We start from the raw sequence: 19,218 nt of genomic DNA on the forward strand, positions 1-19,218 counted from the left end.
TGTCGTTCTTAAATTTGTCCTTACTTTTAACGTCATATGACGTCCCTAGATTACATTAGATCATGCAGGAATGAAGGCTGTCTCCTTATAAAGGTGGTGACCAAAAATCATGTAAATAGAACAACAATTTATATTTTTAATATAATATTAAAAAAAACCTTACACGCATGGAATCCGCGACATCATATGATGACGTTCGGCCAGCTGCCCTAACTTTTAACGACATCATATGATGACGTTCGTCCGATAAAGGTTAATGTCACACTGGTGTGTTTGAATATCAAGATGTAGGAAAGAGAATAGAGTGAAATGCAGTTCTTTTGTTGATTTTATTCAGTGTCATCATTGTGTAAGAGTGAGTGATCTGTTGCTTGTTTTATTTTGATTCTTTTGACATGCGTAAAATTCTAAGACTGCTGTATTGAGGTAGGTCAGAATATCTCCACCATAGCCCTTTGAGTCCTAGAAGGTGACAGAAAGGGAACCCAATGCATAGGATATAACTGGGCCACTCTGTCATTGTGGGACCCTGTTGCAAAATCCAAAAAAGTGAAACTGGCTGGTGTACAGATCTGGAAGAATCTTCTAAGAAAGGCTGTTGCTCAAAGAGCTCTGTTTTGCATTGATGATGATGATGATGATGATGATGAAAATACTAATAACTGCTAATAGCAGTGATTAATCTCTTCACTGTACAGGTCAGTTGTTTGCTAACAGTGGTTGTTTGTGACCATGTGCGGAAACATCAGAAATGGATGCTTGTTAAACTCTTGTCTTGTGTTTGTGATTAGACACAGGGTTTGGATTGGTAATTGGATATGTTGAACTCTTATAACCAGTGGCGTGCTGTGCATGGAAGCAAGGGAAGTATTGCTTCCGTAGTTAAGAAACGAAAAGAAAAGAAGTCATATAAATACGAGTAATTCAGTTTGAATAATAAGGATTTTTAGTCTGTCATTTAGCGCATTTCCTTCTCAAGGCCACATGCCTCCTACTCCCCCCTTACCCTGCTTGGTGGGACGGACCAAGTTTCCTTCGTTAATCTCCGTACGAATTCGTCCCATCCGAAGTGGGCAACGGAAGAAAATTTTGGTTTGCTGGCTAGACCAGCTAAGGAATGTGTTCATTCAATGGTTATGTGAAAATTAACTGTTTATGTGTGATTTTAGTCTTGTTGGGTGTTATAGGTAACATTAAGTTTTATTAAAATATTATAAGTGCATATTTATATGGTGTAAGATTGTATTTGTGATCGTATTTTGACGCGTCAGAAAGAAGCTATCCGCGTTTAAGGGAAGCAAGTCTGATATTGCAGTAAGAGTGGCAGGGACGTGAATAGACTACATGCACAGACCACAGCTAAAATGAATGCTGGCAGACAATGCGACTGCGACTGTACAATTGAAAGCCTTTTAAAACAGATGTTTAATAGCAGGGACTTTTCTGAAAAAAAAAATAATTATAGAAAGAGGATGACTGACATGAGAGTTGCCAGAACTTAAAGCACAAACCAAATTATGTAAGATTTGAGGCTTTCACGGCAGTGACTATGAAGAAAGCAGTCTTCTGGGATTTGGCACCGTGTATATGTGGTGTTAACCGACGTTTCGGAGGAACGTATCGCCCCCATCTTCAGGGTTGAAGAAGTATAAGTAAATCTGCAAGCGACAACACCGTGAGACACGGTCCAGCAGACTAAAGAACATACCGTTGAGCAGAGAGGGAAGGGGATGAACTGCAAGTAAACAAGTGAAAGCAGTGGTGTGGGAGGGGTGGGGGAAGGGAGCCGGGACAAGCGTGATTTTGTGTAGGGGAGAGTGTAGCAAGGTTAAATGGCTGGGCTTTAACTGTGAGCTGAGGGTGGGGGGTTGTTATGTTGGTTGGTCATGGCCTTGTGGCTTCCTGGATCTGGCGTCATATCCCGGTGGGTGGTTTTTAAGAGAACAGATAAGGGGTTTCCAAGACTTGCTGAGACGAAACCCATCCTCTCTGTTCATATTCCCTGGATGCAGTTCGATCTCAATGGCTTCCCTAATGATGCGATCCATATAGCGCGTCTTGGTGGCGAGGATGGAGGTATTCTGAAGCTGAATGCGGTGTCCCAGTTCGATGCTGTGTTCAGCTACGGCCGACTTGTCCGGATGTTCGAGACGGATGTGCCGCTGATGCTCCTNCAGTTTCCTCCGGCCGGTTAAAGACAGCCTGGGCCTAAGGACACCGGGCGTATACAGTATCCCATGCGAGTGCGGGAAAGTCTATATTGGGCAGACAGGCCGCTCCGTGGACACGAGGTTGAAGGAGCATCAGCGGCACATCCGTCTCGAACATCCGGACAAGTCGGCCGTAGCTGAACACAGCATCGAACTGGGACACCGCATTCAGCTTCAGAATACCTCCATCCTCGCCACCAAGACGCGCTATATGGATCGCATCATTAGGGAAGCCATTGAGATCGAACTGCATCCAGGGAATATGAACAGAGAGGATGGGTTTCGTCTCAGCAAGTCTTGGAAACCCCTTATCTGTTCTCTTAAAAACCACCCACCGGGATATGACGCCAGATCCAGGAAGCCACAAGGCCATGACCAACCAACATAACAACCCCCCACCCTCAGCTCACAGTTAAAGCCCAGCCATTTAACCTTGCTACACTCTCCCCTACACAAAATCACGCTTGTCCCGGCTCCCTTCCCCCACCCCTCCCTCACCACTGCTTTCACTTGTTTACTTGCAGTTCATCCCCTTCCCTCTCTGCTCAACGGTATGTTCTTTAGTCTGCTGGACCGTGTCTCACGGTGTTGTCGCTTGCAGATTTACTTATACTTCTTCAACCCTGAAGATGGGGGCGATACGTTCCTCCGAAACGTCGGTTAACACCACATATACACAGTGCCAAATCCCAGAAGACTGGTTTCTTCAAACCAAATTATGTTTGAGGAAATTTAATTTGGAACAGTATTCTAAAACAGAATGGCTGTCCAGTTGCCGTAATATAGGAAAATTGTTTTGTTGGCCTTGCCTATTGTTTCTCAATGAAAAAAAAAGCATGGAAAAAGGCTGGGTTTGGTGATGTCAGCAACCTTCATAAAGCATTGAAACGACATGAGAACTCTCAGACTCACATTATTTCAATATTGCAACTTGTTATGTTTGGGAAATTTCGAATTGACTGTCAACTTGACAATCTAAAGCGCCAGACGATACTACATAGAGAAATAATGAAATGCTTGATTTATAAGATCTGCCATTTAGGAAAGTGGCAACTTGGCCTCCGGGGTCATGACGAAAGCGTGGATTCTATCGACCGAGGTAATTATGTGGAATTAGTTCACTTGTTGAGGAAATGTGATCATAAATTCAATGTTCACCTTGAGAACAGTACAGTATTTACAGGTTTATCAAACAGAATACAAAACGACCTTATTGACTCAATATGTGACATAAATTTTGGTGAGTTGATTGCTATCAGTTCGTTTATTAAATACCTCTGCTTCCCTTACCAAAAATAGTACCACATGCCACTGCTTATAACTCATAACTACAAGTGATTATAATGCTCTCGCTAACCTACACAGTCAATATATTATAGCACATGCAAAGTCTTTTCAGTTTCCTGTGTCTTCGCCAGTCATTCCTCAGTAACGGTCTTCGTCATGCATCAAATGGAGGTTCTGCTAACAACCTCACTGAATCGTAGATGGTTTACAACTAATTCATTGCCCCAACTGTTGACTTCAGAGCCATACCTGTCCACTCACTGGTTATCACGCTATCACTGGCTGCTGTTGATTGGTCTGGTTACATAGCCTCGGCACAGAACTTACAGAGAACACCTTTCCAAAAGTGTCTTTGTGCTGTTGCTTAGCAATGAACTGGGTATTATTAATGTGCTTACTGGCCATCATCTAGTGATATCATGTCACTATTATCTTATTCTGACACATACACAGGCGTGCCTTTTATCCTGCTCATGAGGCAAACTAGCAGCAGACTAAGCATGCAAGGAAGCCATACTAAACACCTGTAAAATATTGTGCATCTCTGTTGTGTGAAACATGACTTGTGTAGTATTAGCAAAGAGCAGTTTTAATATTGCTAGTATTTGTCATCAAAATTACATGGATTGTCACATTGTCGGGAGCTCCAAGTAGTTTGTGCTCTGTGGACTGTTGCATATGGATGTTTCATATAAGCAGCATAATGTATAATTGTCTTATTAGGTATTTAAGTTAACTCTTTGGATCATTCATAGTGTTACAGCTGAAGTGTTTTAATTATTTCACTAAGGATGGTGTTGTGAAACTCTTTCAACTGGCAAAATAAATACAACTGGAATTAATAATGATACTTTAATAATATTAACAAGGGTAATATTGACATTGTAAATAAAAGTGGAAGTAATACTGACATTTTGAATAACACTGAACACTTTCAAACTGAAACACATAAACCGGTACAGAAATACAAGTTTTTGTATGACAGGAAGAATAGCTATGGTGGGAATACAACAGAGAACCAGTCTGTGTGTGTCCAGTATTCAGAAGTCTTTGTGATAATTTGTCTCATTTTTTCCGGGTTACCGTAGATTTAAATAGCCTCTCCAAACCACATGGAAGATGCTTTCAACGTGTGAAATTCTGAAAGAAACCCAGAAAGTACATTGCTTGTAAAATGAATTAATAAATGTATTATCACTGTGCTTCATATTTCTTATTACATTGACAAGAACGAGGAGGCATACACTGACATTTGTGGCTTAGGCATGCTGGCAAGTAAGCTGACTGTTGACAGTCTTGATCAGTGCACCAATTCACTGAGATGTGGAGGGTATATAAGCTGTATTTCTGAATGTGTAAGAGTGGAATTGAGAGCTTCAGAGTGCATACTCTCACTGCTAGATATGTCAACTGATAAATGTACATTTTATGTAAAGTGTTTGCATTCTGGCAAAGTAGAGGATTCATTCCTGACAATAGCTCCATTTGAAAATGATTTTCTTGATTCATAATTTAAATTCTCTGTTGCTTTGCTGGAAACATTTTTTGTGTCTGCATGATAAATGTAGTGCTGATGGAAATTAATTTGATGTTACAGAGAGATGGTGTTGCAGACGATTATGACAAACACAACCCAGAACATCGTCAGATCTACAAATTTGTCAGGACATTATTCAATGCAGCACAGCTTACAGCTGAATGTGCAATCATAGCATTGGTATACTTGGAAAGGTTTGTCTGAAATACTGCTATTTAAACTGCATTAAATTAACTTGTCCCCCATATATAAATATAGTAAAATATTTTTGATTGTAATTAATTGTAAATAGAAAATATAAACTTCACATTATGTTGAAGAATGCTGTCTTCTGGGATGTGGTGCCTTATAGATCTTGTGTGAACCGATGTTTCGGAGGAATTTATCGCCTCCATCTTCAGGATAGATAAATCCACGAGTGAGGAACCATCCTGAAGATGGAGGCGATAAGTTTCATGGGTACCCCAAACTGTATCAGAATATTGTACAATACTTCCCTCCTAACTAAATCATAGGCTTTCTTGAAGTGTACAAATAGCTGATGCACTGTCTCATTGTACTCCCATTTTTTCTCCAGTATCTGATGAATGCAAAAGATCTGATCTGTAGTTGATCTGTTATGTCAAAACCCACACTGATGATCCCCAATAATTTCATCTATGTATGGAATATTGGATAAAGTTTTCTATGAAGTTGATAGCAGTAATAATTACTACAGTCAGTTTTTTCACCCTTCTTGTAAACTAGTACAATAATAGACTCCTTCCACTGATCAGGCAATTTTTCCTTATGCCAAATAGAAGTAATTAGCTTATGAATCTTAGAACATAATATTTCGCCTTCTGCTTGAATAAGTTCTGCCAGAATTTCATCACTACCTGGTGATTTATACCTTTTCAATTTTGCAATGGCACTTTCAACCTAAGAATGGCTAGGATCAGGTACTAATGGCTCAGCTGTATGGATTTCTGTCTGCCTAACATCACTGACCATATTTACATTCAGTAACTGGGAGAAGTAGTTCTTCCACTTATTCAAAATGTTGTGGGAATCTGCAACCAGATCACCATTCTCATCCTTCACTAAGTTACTGCTAGGCTGGTAACCCCTCTTAAAGTCATTTATTCCTCTCTACAGGTCTCTAATGTTTTTGCCCTTACCGTTCACTGCAAGCTCATCAGTTTTGTCTTTCACATATTCCCTCTTTTTGTTCCTGAAACGTCTGCTGGGTTCATGTCTTATATTGTTCAGATTATCCCCATTTATTTTGCTTGGATCGTCTAACCATTGCAGTTTGGCTTGTTTTCTTTGGTCTTATAAATTTGAGCATCTTTCATCAAACCGTGGCTTATGCTTCTTCAGTTATTAATGACCTAGACTCTCCTTGGCAGAAATTTTGATATTCTCTCTAATCGTTTCACAAGCTTTATTAACATCCACCTCTGTCCAAGTTTTGCAAAGCTGCGAACCTATGAAAATTCTTAGAATAGTTAATGCAAAACTGAGCATAAGTCACATTTAGTATAAGATTGGTATTAAGTAATAAGTATTAACATTTAAGGATTAAGCTGGTAGGTAATTATCGGTTACGCAAGGGACCAACATAACATAACATGTATAGTGAAATGGTAGAGGAACAGGCCAGCCACCATCATGATCTTATGTGGCTAAAGACAGATTGTAAATAACTGTCCCAAAACATGATAAATATTAACAATAGGAATTGTTCACTCATCCCTAGTAGATATAGTATTGTGTTTGTGCTGGAAGTTTACATAACATGGATTCTCCTCCGTTCAGGCTTTTGACGTATGCTGAAGTTGATATTACACCAGCGAATTGGAAACGAATTGTACTGGGAGCAATTCTATTAGCATCCAAAGTATGGGATGACCAAGCAGTTTGGAATGTTGATTACTGCCAGATTTTGAAAGACATAACTGTGGAAGATATGTAAGTATTCATAATGCAGGCCTGGTATAAATGATGTGGGTGAGAAGAAATTTGTGTATTTTTGAAACAGTTACAGTTACAAAGAGGAAACAACATGAAAACCACAAAGAATTTAAGTTTTCATTGGCAACATTGATTTTTAGCATGCCTGTTGTGAGTGGTGCTCCAGTCACTATCAAATGAAAATGGCATCTCAGGAAGTAACAGGCAAGTAGAACCCATTACATGGCTCCTTAGGTGTCTGGACCTTACTTCATACAACTTACCTGGGGGGATATGTGAAAGACCGGGTATACCGACCTCCAATGCCATAGACCCTTTGAGAATTTTGATAGTGAATTTCACGGGCCATAGACAGTGTCGATGAGTCGGTTGCAAGGTACATAGAATTTGAATATCACATATGCAGAGTAACTAATTCATTCATTCATTCATTTATTTCACTTTCTAATTGATCCTGATACAGGCATAATACAAGCCATAGGATATAGAATGAGTCACAAGATCAAAATTTAAGTTACAGTAATTAATTGAAACATGTCAAAAACAAAAAACAAAACAAACAATTATAAAGCATAAAGCGGACATACATAAACAAATTTACATCGGATACAATAAATATCAAAATTCTAATTCTGGTTCACTTCATTAATAAAATTGACAAAATTATGTGAGATAAGACAATAATCCAATACAGCAATTGATAACAGTAAACCAGATACAATATAAACAAGCTGTATGCTAAGGCATGAGTCAAAGTTATAAAAATTCATTATATAATATAAAATTTATAGTAATATTTCATCAAAACATAAAATTATATTCATCTAATTCATTCTATATATCAGGTAAAATTCCAATTCCATAGATTCATCCATAGGGTGAAAGCGTCAATGTCATCCTTAACACCAAATTTCACCATCAAAGAACTCCTTCAATGAATAAAAGGAATTCAGTAAAAGATAATTTTTATGACATTTTTAAATTGGATCCTATCCTCTGATAATTCCTTTATGTAGGGAGGTAGATGATTACATACTTCAATACCCATATAATAAACACCATAAGCTTTATGAGTTTCCTTGCTTCTTTAAAGTTGTTTCGTGTTTGTATCTGTAACACTTAAAAATACACTAATTTTTATCACCCAAATCATTCATAATCATTTTTAATGATAATTGCATCTGTTGACTTTAAGAAGATTTTATTATCATTATTATAAACCAGGGGTAAGTATGTTCAGATGAGCTATACTACTTGCGCGTGTACTTAATTTTGATAACCTGCACACTAGAGAATGTACATTATATTATATTTTTAGAAAAATACAATAGGCTTGATTCCCTGAAAATAAAAATTATTTTTTGATTTGGTAAAGAAGGTCAAGTTTTCCATGCACTTTACTAATGAAGTATCACACCATTAAGGGGTATGGAAGAGTGGATGTACAGAGCCATATATTCTTGACCTCAGCACTGGTTAGAGGTGAGTGGTCAGCATCACGCCTTGGCCACCTTACCCCCAGGGGAAGAGCCCCTGGTATGCATTGGGTAGATACTGGGTGGGCCTCAGTACCCATCTGGACAAAGAGGAGAGGAAAACAATCATGCCCCTACTAGGACTTAAACTCTGACCATTCAGCAGTCCAGCCCATAGCCAGTTGCTATGCTGACTACTGTATCTTGACTCATATTCTTGGTTTGGAAACAAGCAAAAATGAAACTCAAGTGAATGCTTTAAGCATTACAGACTTCTCACATATAGCATGCTCTTGTGAACATGGTATTGAATTTTGATTTCCATAAAAGTGGGGAATTTCTTGACTAGATGTGAGACTGTCAGATTTTCAAAAAGGACTTGGCTCCATGAAGTTAATTAAACTCACTTATCCTTTGGATATTCAGAGAGTTGCATGATGACTTTTTGTTGTAGAAAAAGTGTTTTTTGTTCACATCCATCTTCAGAGTCTTTCAGAGTCCAAAATTTTAAATGCATATTTATGTGGGTGTGAAGCTTTGATTTCAGGAGTGGATCAACTTAAAGGAATGCCTGATTGTTGTTTATGTTGTATGTGCATTTACATTCCTCCACATGGCATTAACAGGAATGAACTTGAGCGTCAGTTTTTGGAGATGCTGCAATTTAATATCAACGTTCCCTCCAGCGTATACGCCAAGTACTACTTTGATTTGCGGACTCTTGCTGAAGCCAATGATCTTTCATTTCCTGGGGAGCCTCTCAGCAAAGATCGAGCTCAAAAGCTGGAAGCAATGTCACGTGTGTGTGAGGACAAAGTAACAGAACAAGCGCTTCGCAATGGGTATAAGAAATGGTCAAGTATGGACAATGTAAGTACTGGTGGACCACGACGAAGTGTTGCCATTTTGTCCTGAGTCTGTTCTACATGGGAACATGACCAGTGATCAGGGAATCATAAACTGTCAGGCATGCAAAACGTCTTTCTATGTGCACCACACCACAGAAGCATAATGAGGTTTTGAGATCAGAGGCATATATTCCAAGAAATTACTTCATATTTCAGTACTGTCATACCTTTATCTGTGGTTCTGTAATTTCAGTTTCATCTGTTGTATGTTGTGACTTCATTATGGCCAAACGGTGGCATTTGACATTTTTAAGTGGAGTCCTATTACAAAGCCTTCAGTGTCCAGCCCAAATTGTTTCAGAGTTTGAGTATCTCAGTGAAGGAACTGAATAATGAGTTGTCTTGTAAGAACTGAAGTGTTACCAAAGTCTGTCAAGTGAGTAAATTTATGTCACTAGAAGTATGCCATACATCTTGAAGTCAGATGCAGAGAAATTGTCAGGGAATAAGGGTATGCAACAGTATAATGCTAAATGCCTTGATTTTCAAACTGTGGGCTTGACTATTAATTCTCCTAGCATTTGTGTATTAACTTGACTCCAAAGAAAACTGGATATACAGAGAAATACAAATATAATTTTTATCTTGTAATATGTGAAAATCTAGCATTTGTAACATGTCACATGGTGTAATATTATAATTATAAATGCAGAATTCTTGAAATGGTGGGTTGGCATTAAATAAGTTCGTGATTGGCTGCACACATTTTAAGTATTATTATTTTTTAATATGTGCAGCTGAAACTGTATTACATGATTTGATGTGTATTATATATTGATTTCTGTGATCAATTATTTATGCATAAGACAACAGAGATATGCCAAAATAGGCATTTATTAATATTCTCTTATAAAGAGGGGTCCTATGTTTAAGCTATGTTCATATTTTATTTCTTGGTCAGGGAGTAAAAGCAGTCAACCATTTTAATATGAAGTAATTAATGGGGTCAGAATTTTTATATACAGCAATCCCTTGTCACTCATAAGGGTTGCATTGCTGTTCCTGCAAAACAAAAGTGTTGGCAAGGGATTGATTTACTTTAGAAGAAAAATTTATTAGGTTTCTTTCACTGTATGGAATACCAGTATGCTGCATATTAATTTGCTGTGAGGCTTATATGGAGAGTCATATAAGTTCCTTTCATTCCTTAGTGGGTGTTACAAATATGGTCAGTCAAGGTTATTTTAAGCTGGCTTAGCTTGTTGAGTAAACTGATGATGCAAGGTGATGTATCTGTAGCATGTGTTATATGTTTAAAGATTCTAGTTGGAATATTCAAAGAGTAACTTTCAGTATTTGTGATAAATTATGCTTCATTTAAAAATAGACTGATGGGAAAGTAATGTGCTATTAATATACCACCTCTTAATATTGAATTAGTTATGTTGCTAAGATATCTTGCCTGTTGGCTCTCTTGGAAATCTTTTCTCATTATTCTGCAAATTTAGATTAATATCTGTGAGATATGAGGTTCTCGCAGTGTTTTTTTTTTTTGCCAGCATTTCTGAGGAATATTCGTAAACTTCTACCAGGCTACACAGCATCACATCCCAGAAATCAGTGCATACTTATTTTGACACAGTTTATTTCTAGCAATACAGAGAGACCTTATGAGGATATAGATCTAGTACTTTGTAAAAATCTGACCTAAGACATGTAGAGCATTTACAACAAGAATGTCACTGTATGCATGAAATGAATAATCTTGCAACTGATCTTTTTATAATGAAATAAATAAATCAAACATTATGAAGTATATTTTGAAAATGTCAGTTTTAATTCTGAATGCTACATTATTACCCACTCATAGACTGTAAACAAACAGGCAAGGCTCAAGTGTGGCAATGTTGGTGGAGGATATGTCAAGAAATAATTTTTGCTCATGTTCGAATATCGCATATTTTACATTTTATATCCATTTATGACCTATTTGCTGACTGTCCTTTATACAATATGTGCGTCAAGTAGCAGATATGGGGGATAACATTTTTCTGGACGTTTCTAGAAGAAGGAATTCAAATATACGTAGTATAAATGTGTGAACATCCAGGTTCCATGACAGTAAGGAATTTCTTTGCTTGGTGAATTAAATCATTTGTTGAAGGAACGTTTTGAATCATGTGATTAGTTGGTAGCTTCAGCTGTCTGAAGGTGGGTTGTTACAACAGGATTAAAATTTTATTTGTATGGGGTTTGTGAAGATAGACAACGGGACATTTTCAGTTCAGGAGTGAAGCAAGTTTAAGGAATTGGCGTGGCTGTGGAAGAGGCCCCAATGGCCAAACAAGGTGACATGTGAGAGAGAGAGAGAATCTGATTGGTCTGAGAACTTCTAGGTTTCTTTCATCAGGAAGCCAGTAATGAGACGAAGATTAGACATTCAATGAATGACCTTGGTTCTGATAACAAGCATAATCAAAACTGAACAGCTTTTATAGATAGCACATTATAATTGATAGTAATGTAAGAGACAGTGTCACCATTACAGATTGTTGGGAATATGATGCTGGGGCATGATCACACTCAACACTGCATACATTTAGTCATGAGATAATGATGTCACATTGCCAAGAACTGACACTGTATGTTCAGAGTTGGGGGACATGGTGGCACAAAGAGATAACTTGACTTTGAGCTATTTAATTTGGAGTCCAGAAACACTTTGGAAGCCTACTCAGGGCAGCCTGTGAGGACTGACAAATTTCCAGACATATGTGTATTTGTGTGTGCAATTGACATCACTGATGATTTGCCACAAGTTTGGATCACATGACTACATAATGCTGTAGCAAGTTTATACGGATGAGAATGAATAGGTTATTATGTCAGTTAAGCAATTTCAGGACAAAAGGGAACAGATGATAAAAGGTCTGGTTATTCAGTAAGTTGAAAAGTGACTGAAATATAATGACTTCTCAGTTGCTGTGATAATGGAGTGGAGAAGTAGAGCAGATAATGTAAACAATGGATAATCCAAAAATCTGGAGATCTGCTGCTTTTAACCTAGAAAACCACCTAATAATTTTTGCTTTACTGCTAGTCAGTAAACAAGTGAGACATAAATTTTGAATAGAAGACAGCAACCTTTGTTCAATAGTATGGAAGGCTGATAATAAAAAGCAATAACATGAGAAAATATAAATGTTGAAAAGAGTGAGTTGATGCATAGCCTATTCCATATTGCTGTATTACTGAAACAGATGTAATGGGCAGTACTAACATCATCACAGGAGGCCGTAATCAGTAACTAAGTTGTTTTAGAAGTCCTGTCATTAATCGGCAAAAGAGATGATGACATGCAGATAATTAAAAGAATCTGCCATTGTAAGAAATGGCCAGCACTGTAGAAGGAGTGAAGTAAGAGATAATATTTTAAAGCTGGCTTATCTATTTTTGTATTTTGATTAAAATTTCAGTAGTCTATGGAAGACTCTCAGACTTTTCCCAGTTGGAGTCAGAAATTATGTAGTTTATAAATAGAGTCCTGAATGCCAAATCAAGATAAGTGCCACGGTCACAAAAAGAGGCATAATGTCTTAGCTCTGAAGCATACATAGTGCAGTCTTGTGACTTCAAATTACATAGCTTGAACACTCATCTCTGGACATTAATATTCCATTTTGGTTCATAGCGCTGTTCCAAAGCCATGAGAAGTTTGTGATATGACCTAAGCTCTGATGGCTTTGGACTGGTGAGGTCAGCTGTAACTTTGTGGGTATCCTTTCCTGTGACCCTAAACAACCAGCGTTTCTTTTATTTTGTTAATGACCTCAATTTCACCATTGATGACTGATATTTGAAATGGAGGATATAAGATTCAGTGCCCGCTTTCTCCAGACTGAACTCACATTCTTCAAAGCCATTATATATCCGCAACTTTTCCATGGAGAAATGATGATGCTACATAGTGTGGCATCCTTCCAAGTTTGCAACAGGCAGTAAGCAGAGCTCAGCATGCTGCCTGCTTCATATGGTTTTCTTGCTTGACTTGCTCTTCAGCCCTGAGAATGAAGATGTGTTACTCTAAATGTCAGGTTATTGTCACTGGACTACATGGCATTGCATCTCTGAAGATAGAACTCTTCTTATATGATTCTCTACAAGAGATATGGCAGGTTGGTATGGTGGTAACACTGTATATTTGTATTTATGAAGTGTTTAGTTGAATCTTGGCCCAGTTGGTAGTTGAGATTCTTAATGGGTTTTCTCACTTCCTGTAGAAAAATTCCAAGATAGCACCTTGAGTAGGACACTAACTGTTCCTTTCAAAACCTGTCAGATTCCATTAATCACCAATCATCTTACCATTCAATGCTTGGGATTCTGATAGGTTTATAAAATAACAACATATCTGTATGATTGTTTTTTGCAACTGCCATTATTCTATGGATTTTCTTTTGGATGTTAAATACTTATTTGCTGTTAACTGAATTTCCCCAGAATATTCTCCTATGTGGCAAGATAGGTTGCAAATAAGCAAAGCAAATTAATTTTAAAATATCCATTTGCATGACTGATGTTACTGTTTCCATATCAAAGCATGTTGGTCTTAATTCAGTATATTCAATATATTCTATAATTTCATTTATAGACCAAAGAATTTCATTGTGCCTATGCTTCCAATTGTTTTATCACTATTTAGATTAATATAAGTTTTGTTGACAAAATTAAACTGTTTGAGAGTGTAGTGCAAGTTTATTGGCTTTAAACCACTTCTTCAAGCTACTGAAGACATCATTCAAGCAATTTTGATAGTAAAGATATTCCTTGTTACATGCAAATTTGAAAAATGACTTTTCTTTTTTTAATCTGCTCAACTAATTCAAACTAATTTAATTAATTGCACTTAATTTAATGTGAATTGTTTGCTGATTGACTGAGAGAAGTGGGAGAAGCTAGAGTAGGGTATTGTGTGGGAGGCAGTGGAGGAATGCAATGGAAAAGGGGAATGATGACCAAGCCATGTAACCTCTGTGCATCTGCTCTTGCACAAGAAATCAAGAGATCGAAAAACAATTAAAAATGGATGATTTTTTAAAGAAGTCACATCCAGCAGATCTGCCAAGTATCCCAAACAAAATTATACTAACAACTTATTGGCCATAAATGCAAATCTAATGATGATTTTTTAAACCAGTTGAAATCCCTCTACTGCTTCAGTTATTGCTTTATTATTTATTGCCTTCTCCTGTCACCCCCAACAACTCAATGGCTCATCAGTCATGCATCCAGTGAAAATTAATTGCAGTTATTAATATAAACTATTTCCGTTATCTGAAGACTGTTCAACAATGTTTAAAATGCAACCTGTTAATATTTGAGAGACAGAGTGAAACAGACATAATGTATGTCTGAGGACAACTGGAAAAGTGATTTTACCTCAGTAGCACAGGTTTTCTGCAATTGTGGTCATCCCATTTGTTGGCAATACCGTGGAACCTCGCTTAATGAGCACCTCTCATAACAAGTAATTCGCATAACGAGCAAAACAAATTGTAAAAAATGACTCACTTAACGAGCGATGTTTCGCATAACGAGTGATGAGAGGGGAAGTCCCAGATTGTGCGCTTGCTACATCAGTCTGTGTTTAGCACTCGTTCCGCTAGCATCTTAGTGTCGCTTGTGATCACACATTTTTCCAAACTTGTGTTCGGACATATTATTTGTGATTTTTTTTTGTGTGCAAAGTTCAATAACCTTTCCAAAAATGTTCCCAAAGAAAAAGCCGCAAAAGAATAAAAATAACCGTAGAAATGAAATAATGTTGTATTTTAGCATCCTGTTGCACTGATTTTCGTCCAACATAGTGCCATCATCAGGTGCTCCATTTACGCTAATCTATTGCATTGCTTGCCATTCTATATCATTGTAAAATTATTTAAAAATAATAACAGGTGAAATTGAGTGCACTACAAGACGGACACTGCATACATATTGTGACGTGTCGCACTATGTATGCAGTGTCCATCTTGTAGTGCACTCAATTTCACCTGTTATTATTTTTAAATAATTTTACAGTGATATATAATGGCAAGCAATGCAATAGATTAGTGTAAATGAAGCACCTGATGACGGCACTTTGTTGCCAAAACATGTCGTGAAATAACAGGAGAAATTGAGTGCACTACAAGATGGACACTGCATACATATCATGGTAGAAATGAAACGTAAAATCATTGAAAAGTAAGAACGAGGTGTGAGCATGGCTGCTCTGGCACGCGCATACAATCGGTCTACGTCAATGATTTGCACGATTTGGAGTTGCATTGTGTTTCACAGCAAGAAGTTGTGGAGGAGAGTTTGTCAGAGGAGGAGGAAGAGGAGGAAGAGGTAACAGCAAAGCAACAATCTTCTGGCGCAATAAGAGAAATGCTGAAAGCTGGGAAACTGTTGCATCGTACATTGAGAAGCATCACCCTAATAAGGCAGTGGCTGTGCGCACTACAAATTTATTTAATGATAATGCTGTGTCACATTTTCACCAAATTTTTCAGCCTCGGCAAAATCAAATTTCTGTAGACAGCTTTCTAGTAAAAAAGAATTAGATATGTATCTTAAATGATAAACTAATTATTTCGATTTTTTGTTTTTTGTTTTCTGCAAATCGAATTTGCATTCCAGGTTGGTTCATTCCACATAGAAGAAAAGATGAAAATGATTCGTGCTCCTTAACAATGTATATATAATTTTCTTTGAATAAACATTATACATAAAATTTTTTGAGAATTTTTTTTTGGCATGGAATGCATTATCGTATTTTACATTAATTTATATGGGAAAAAATGTTTCGCTTAACGAGTATTTTGCATTACAAATAAGATTCTGGAACGAATTATGCTCATTAAGCTAGGTTCCACTGTATTTAGCATTATTTTTATAAATAAAACATTTAAAAAGCACTCTATTCATACTTACATGACAAAAATATTAAAATAAGAAAAAGAATATACCATACTGCACAAGATAACCAGTTTAAATAGTGGTAAATATAGTCTGATTATTTTTATAGCAGATTGCAGACATTTGCATTGTTTCTTATGGAGAAATTGCATTCGGTATATGCAATTTAACTGCCTGTGACTTTTATTTTGGAACACAACTGTCACATAAATCAAGGAGTATCTGAAGTCATTCTTAGGTGTTAAATAATAATAGTAGTATTACCAACAAATGGTATAGGTTTGGTTTGAGAATTAATGATTTGGGGGGGTTGCATTGATATAATCAGAAATGTTTTAACTTGAATCTTGGAATTTTATTTATATTTCTATGTTCTGACACTGAGGTATGATTTAAACTGTTGTCTATTTATACCTGAAATTCCATAAGATATGTTGTGATGATAATTCATAGTTGACATAATCAAATGCTTTATTCAGGTCACACATTATTCCAGCAACATGCATTGTATCACTGAGGATGCATAAAATTTCATGTGAGATTTTGTACAAGGCTTTAACTGTTATGAGACCTTTCCAAAATATTAATTTTGCTTTTGCAAGGATATTGTTTAAATAATCACACTTATACGTGCTCTCTTAGCATGTATTGATTGGTGGAATTTAATGCTTTTGCTGTGAATATGAATGTATCTTTTGGATTCATGATAATAGCCCTAGCCTGACATGTTAAACACTATCTCTTTGTAAGAGTTATGCTGTTTAATTTAAGACTTTGAGCCCATATTTCATATCAGTTACCAGTATTTTAATACAGTATATGTCAAAGAATGTTTTCTCTGTTGATCATTGTAGAGTTACTTGTGGACATTAGATTACTGTGAGATGTTTTAAGAATAGTACATGTTTGCATTCTGGTTTGAGGAATTATTGATTGTGCTGTTGGTTTCTCATTTGCCCCTCAATTGCTTTTTACATTTTATAAGCAGGCATTGGGTGAGTGTGTCAATATGTGAATGATACCTGGAAATTTCATTACTATTTCGTGTTATACATCACAAATAGATTACAGTGACTGAGAAAGTGTTTTTCTGGTAGATGTCATGAACAAATAGGATTAAATATAAATATCTGTGATGGAAACATGTTTTCCATTCAAGTTTTCTCAGTCTAAGTTGTCCTGAACACTTAAATAATATTGTGGAATGTAGACCTATTGTCAAGCAACAATCATGAAACAAACAAGCAGGCAACAGCCAACAAACAACAACAGATGAATGGTATTTTCTGTGCAATCTGTGCCAAGATGTTATGCACAGGACAGTTAGTGGGGAATGAGTTCAGTCAGTTAAGTTAGTTGGTAGGTGAGTGACTGACTTAATCAGTCATTGTGTTAGAGAACTCCTGAGGTTCAGCTATGGTGAACCATAGCTGTTAGGAGCTGGTAGCTGATGCTGGGGACAGTTTGGGAACCGAGAGGAAGGGGAGCATCCTCCGTTGGAAGTCACTACCGAGCAACGACTAAGCAGCCTTAAAGAGATTCTTGTATGCTGGTTCTTACTACTCACTGAAAGAGTATTTTAATTATCAAACTCTCGAAACATAGCTGTTGAAGTTTACATATCTTTTTTAGTTCTTTTAACTTTTTGGTATGTTTACCTGTACCTGTCTCTGTTGGACAAGTGCCCCATGGAGTATATTGTTGTAATTTGTTTCTAGCATAAAAACAATCTGTATATCTCTTTTTTTTTAATACATTTGGACAAGTGCCCTATTGCACAGTTGATCATGTATCTTTGCAGAGTGTATTAATTATCACTGTATTTTTACTTCTAAGCATAAATACTGAATTGTACTTGTTTCTTTTATAACTTTTCTGGATTGTTAGTATATTTTTTTATTTGTTTTATTCGCATGTTATACAGTTTGTTATGTATGTTGCTGACGAGTGCACTATTGCACAGCTATTTGCATATACTTAATGACGGTAACTACATCCACTGGAATTGTAATCCTTATGGATATATGGTGAACTAATAAAGTAAATAAATAAATAAAAGATGTGTCTGTGGTCACTAGTGTATGTATGAGCAATAGTTAATTGTAAAGTGTAATCACACACTGTATCAAAGAGTCCAAGAAATTTGATAAACCCCGTCTATAGTGACTCATACACGTGACAATATTAAGTTTCCTACATGTGACAGAGGGTCAAATACTCCACTACATTTCAGTAAGAATATCTTGGATTGACTTTTTTCTAAAGGAACTGCTATGTATGTATGTATGTATGTATGTATGTATGTGAAAGGGGTGGGCCATAAAATCCAGCTTGCCCCCTGCGACCTTCAATGATCTATTGTGTTTCCTCTTTGGATTAACCCTTTATTAATCCTACACTTCGAATGAAATGTAGGAATTTATTTATGGGGCCATCATAAAAGTCACTTGGTTCCATAAAGAAATGGCCCAGGTGACAAAATCTTAAATAAGCTATGGCCTCACAATCACGTAGGATATATGTGGGTGATTCGTCTTCTTGTAGGCACCTTTCACAGGTTGGGTCATCTGTCAGTCCCAGAAGTGTCCAGTAAGCAATCCTACCACAAAGTAACTGCTACGAAGCTTGATGGATGCAAATTGAAATGATGTTAATTAAGTTAGTTCATATCACCAGGTTTTATCCAAAAATTTAGTAAGGTTTTCTACAACGCCTGGGTTGCAAAATTATCCATTGTTGTGTTGAAATTGATGGGGAATTATGGAAGCTGGATGGTAAGGATCGTTCTTACCGACTGAGCTCCTGGCATGGGGGGAGGAGGATGGGCTTCTACAGCCGGCCCGCAATCGCTATAGTATTACTATATCTTGGTAGATGGCAGCAGATATGCTGACAATCGTTGACATTGAAATACCTGCTTACATGTAAGCCATGTAAGTAACTAG

The 19,218-nt window shown here is 36.9% G+C and overlaps 1 protein-coding gene across 2 annotated transcripts in view; it reads left to right on the plus strand.

Moving 5' to 3' along the window:
- LOC111870613 (cyclin-Y) overlaps positions 1-11,131 on the plus strand; it is a 17,134-nt gene extending 6,003 nt beyond the window's left edge. For both annotated transcript variants that reach the window (XM_033753922.1, XM_023863047.2), the window contains 3 exons: positions 5,095-5,228; positions 6,835-6,987; positions 9,092-11,131. In XM_033753922.1, the coding sequence (XP_033609813.1) occupies positions 5,095-5,228; positions 6,835-6,987; positions 9,092-9,380 (576 nt within the window). In that variant the 3' untranslated portion in view covers positions 9,381-11,131. The remainder of the gene's footprint in view (positions 1-5,094; positions 5,229-6,834; positions 6,988-9,091) is intronic.
- The last annotated feature ends 8,087 nt before the right edge of the window (positions 11,132-19,218 follow it).

This window comes from Cryptotermes secundus, unplaced genomic scaffold, assembly GCF_002891405.2.
Source record: "Cryptotermes secundus unplaced genomic scaffold, Csec_1.0 scaffold363, whole genome shotgun sequence".
Classification (NCBI taxonomy): Eukaryota; Metazoa; Arthropoda; class Insecta; order Blattodea; family Kalotermitidae; genus Cryptotermes; species Cryptotermes secundus.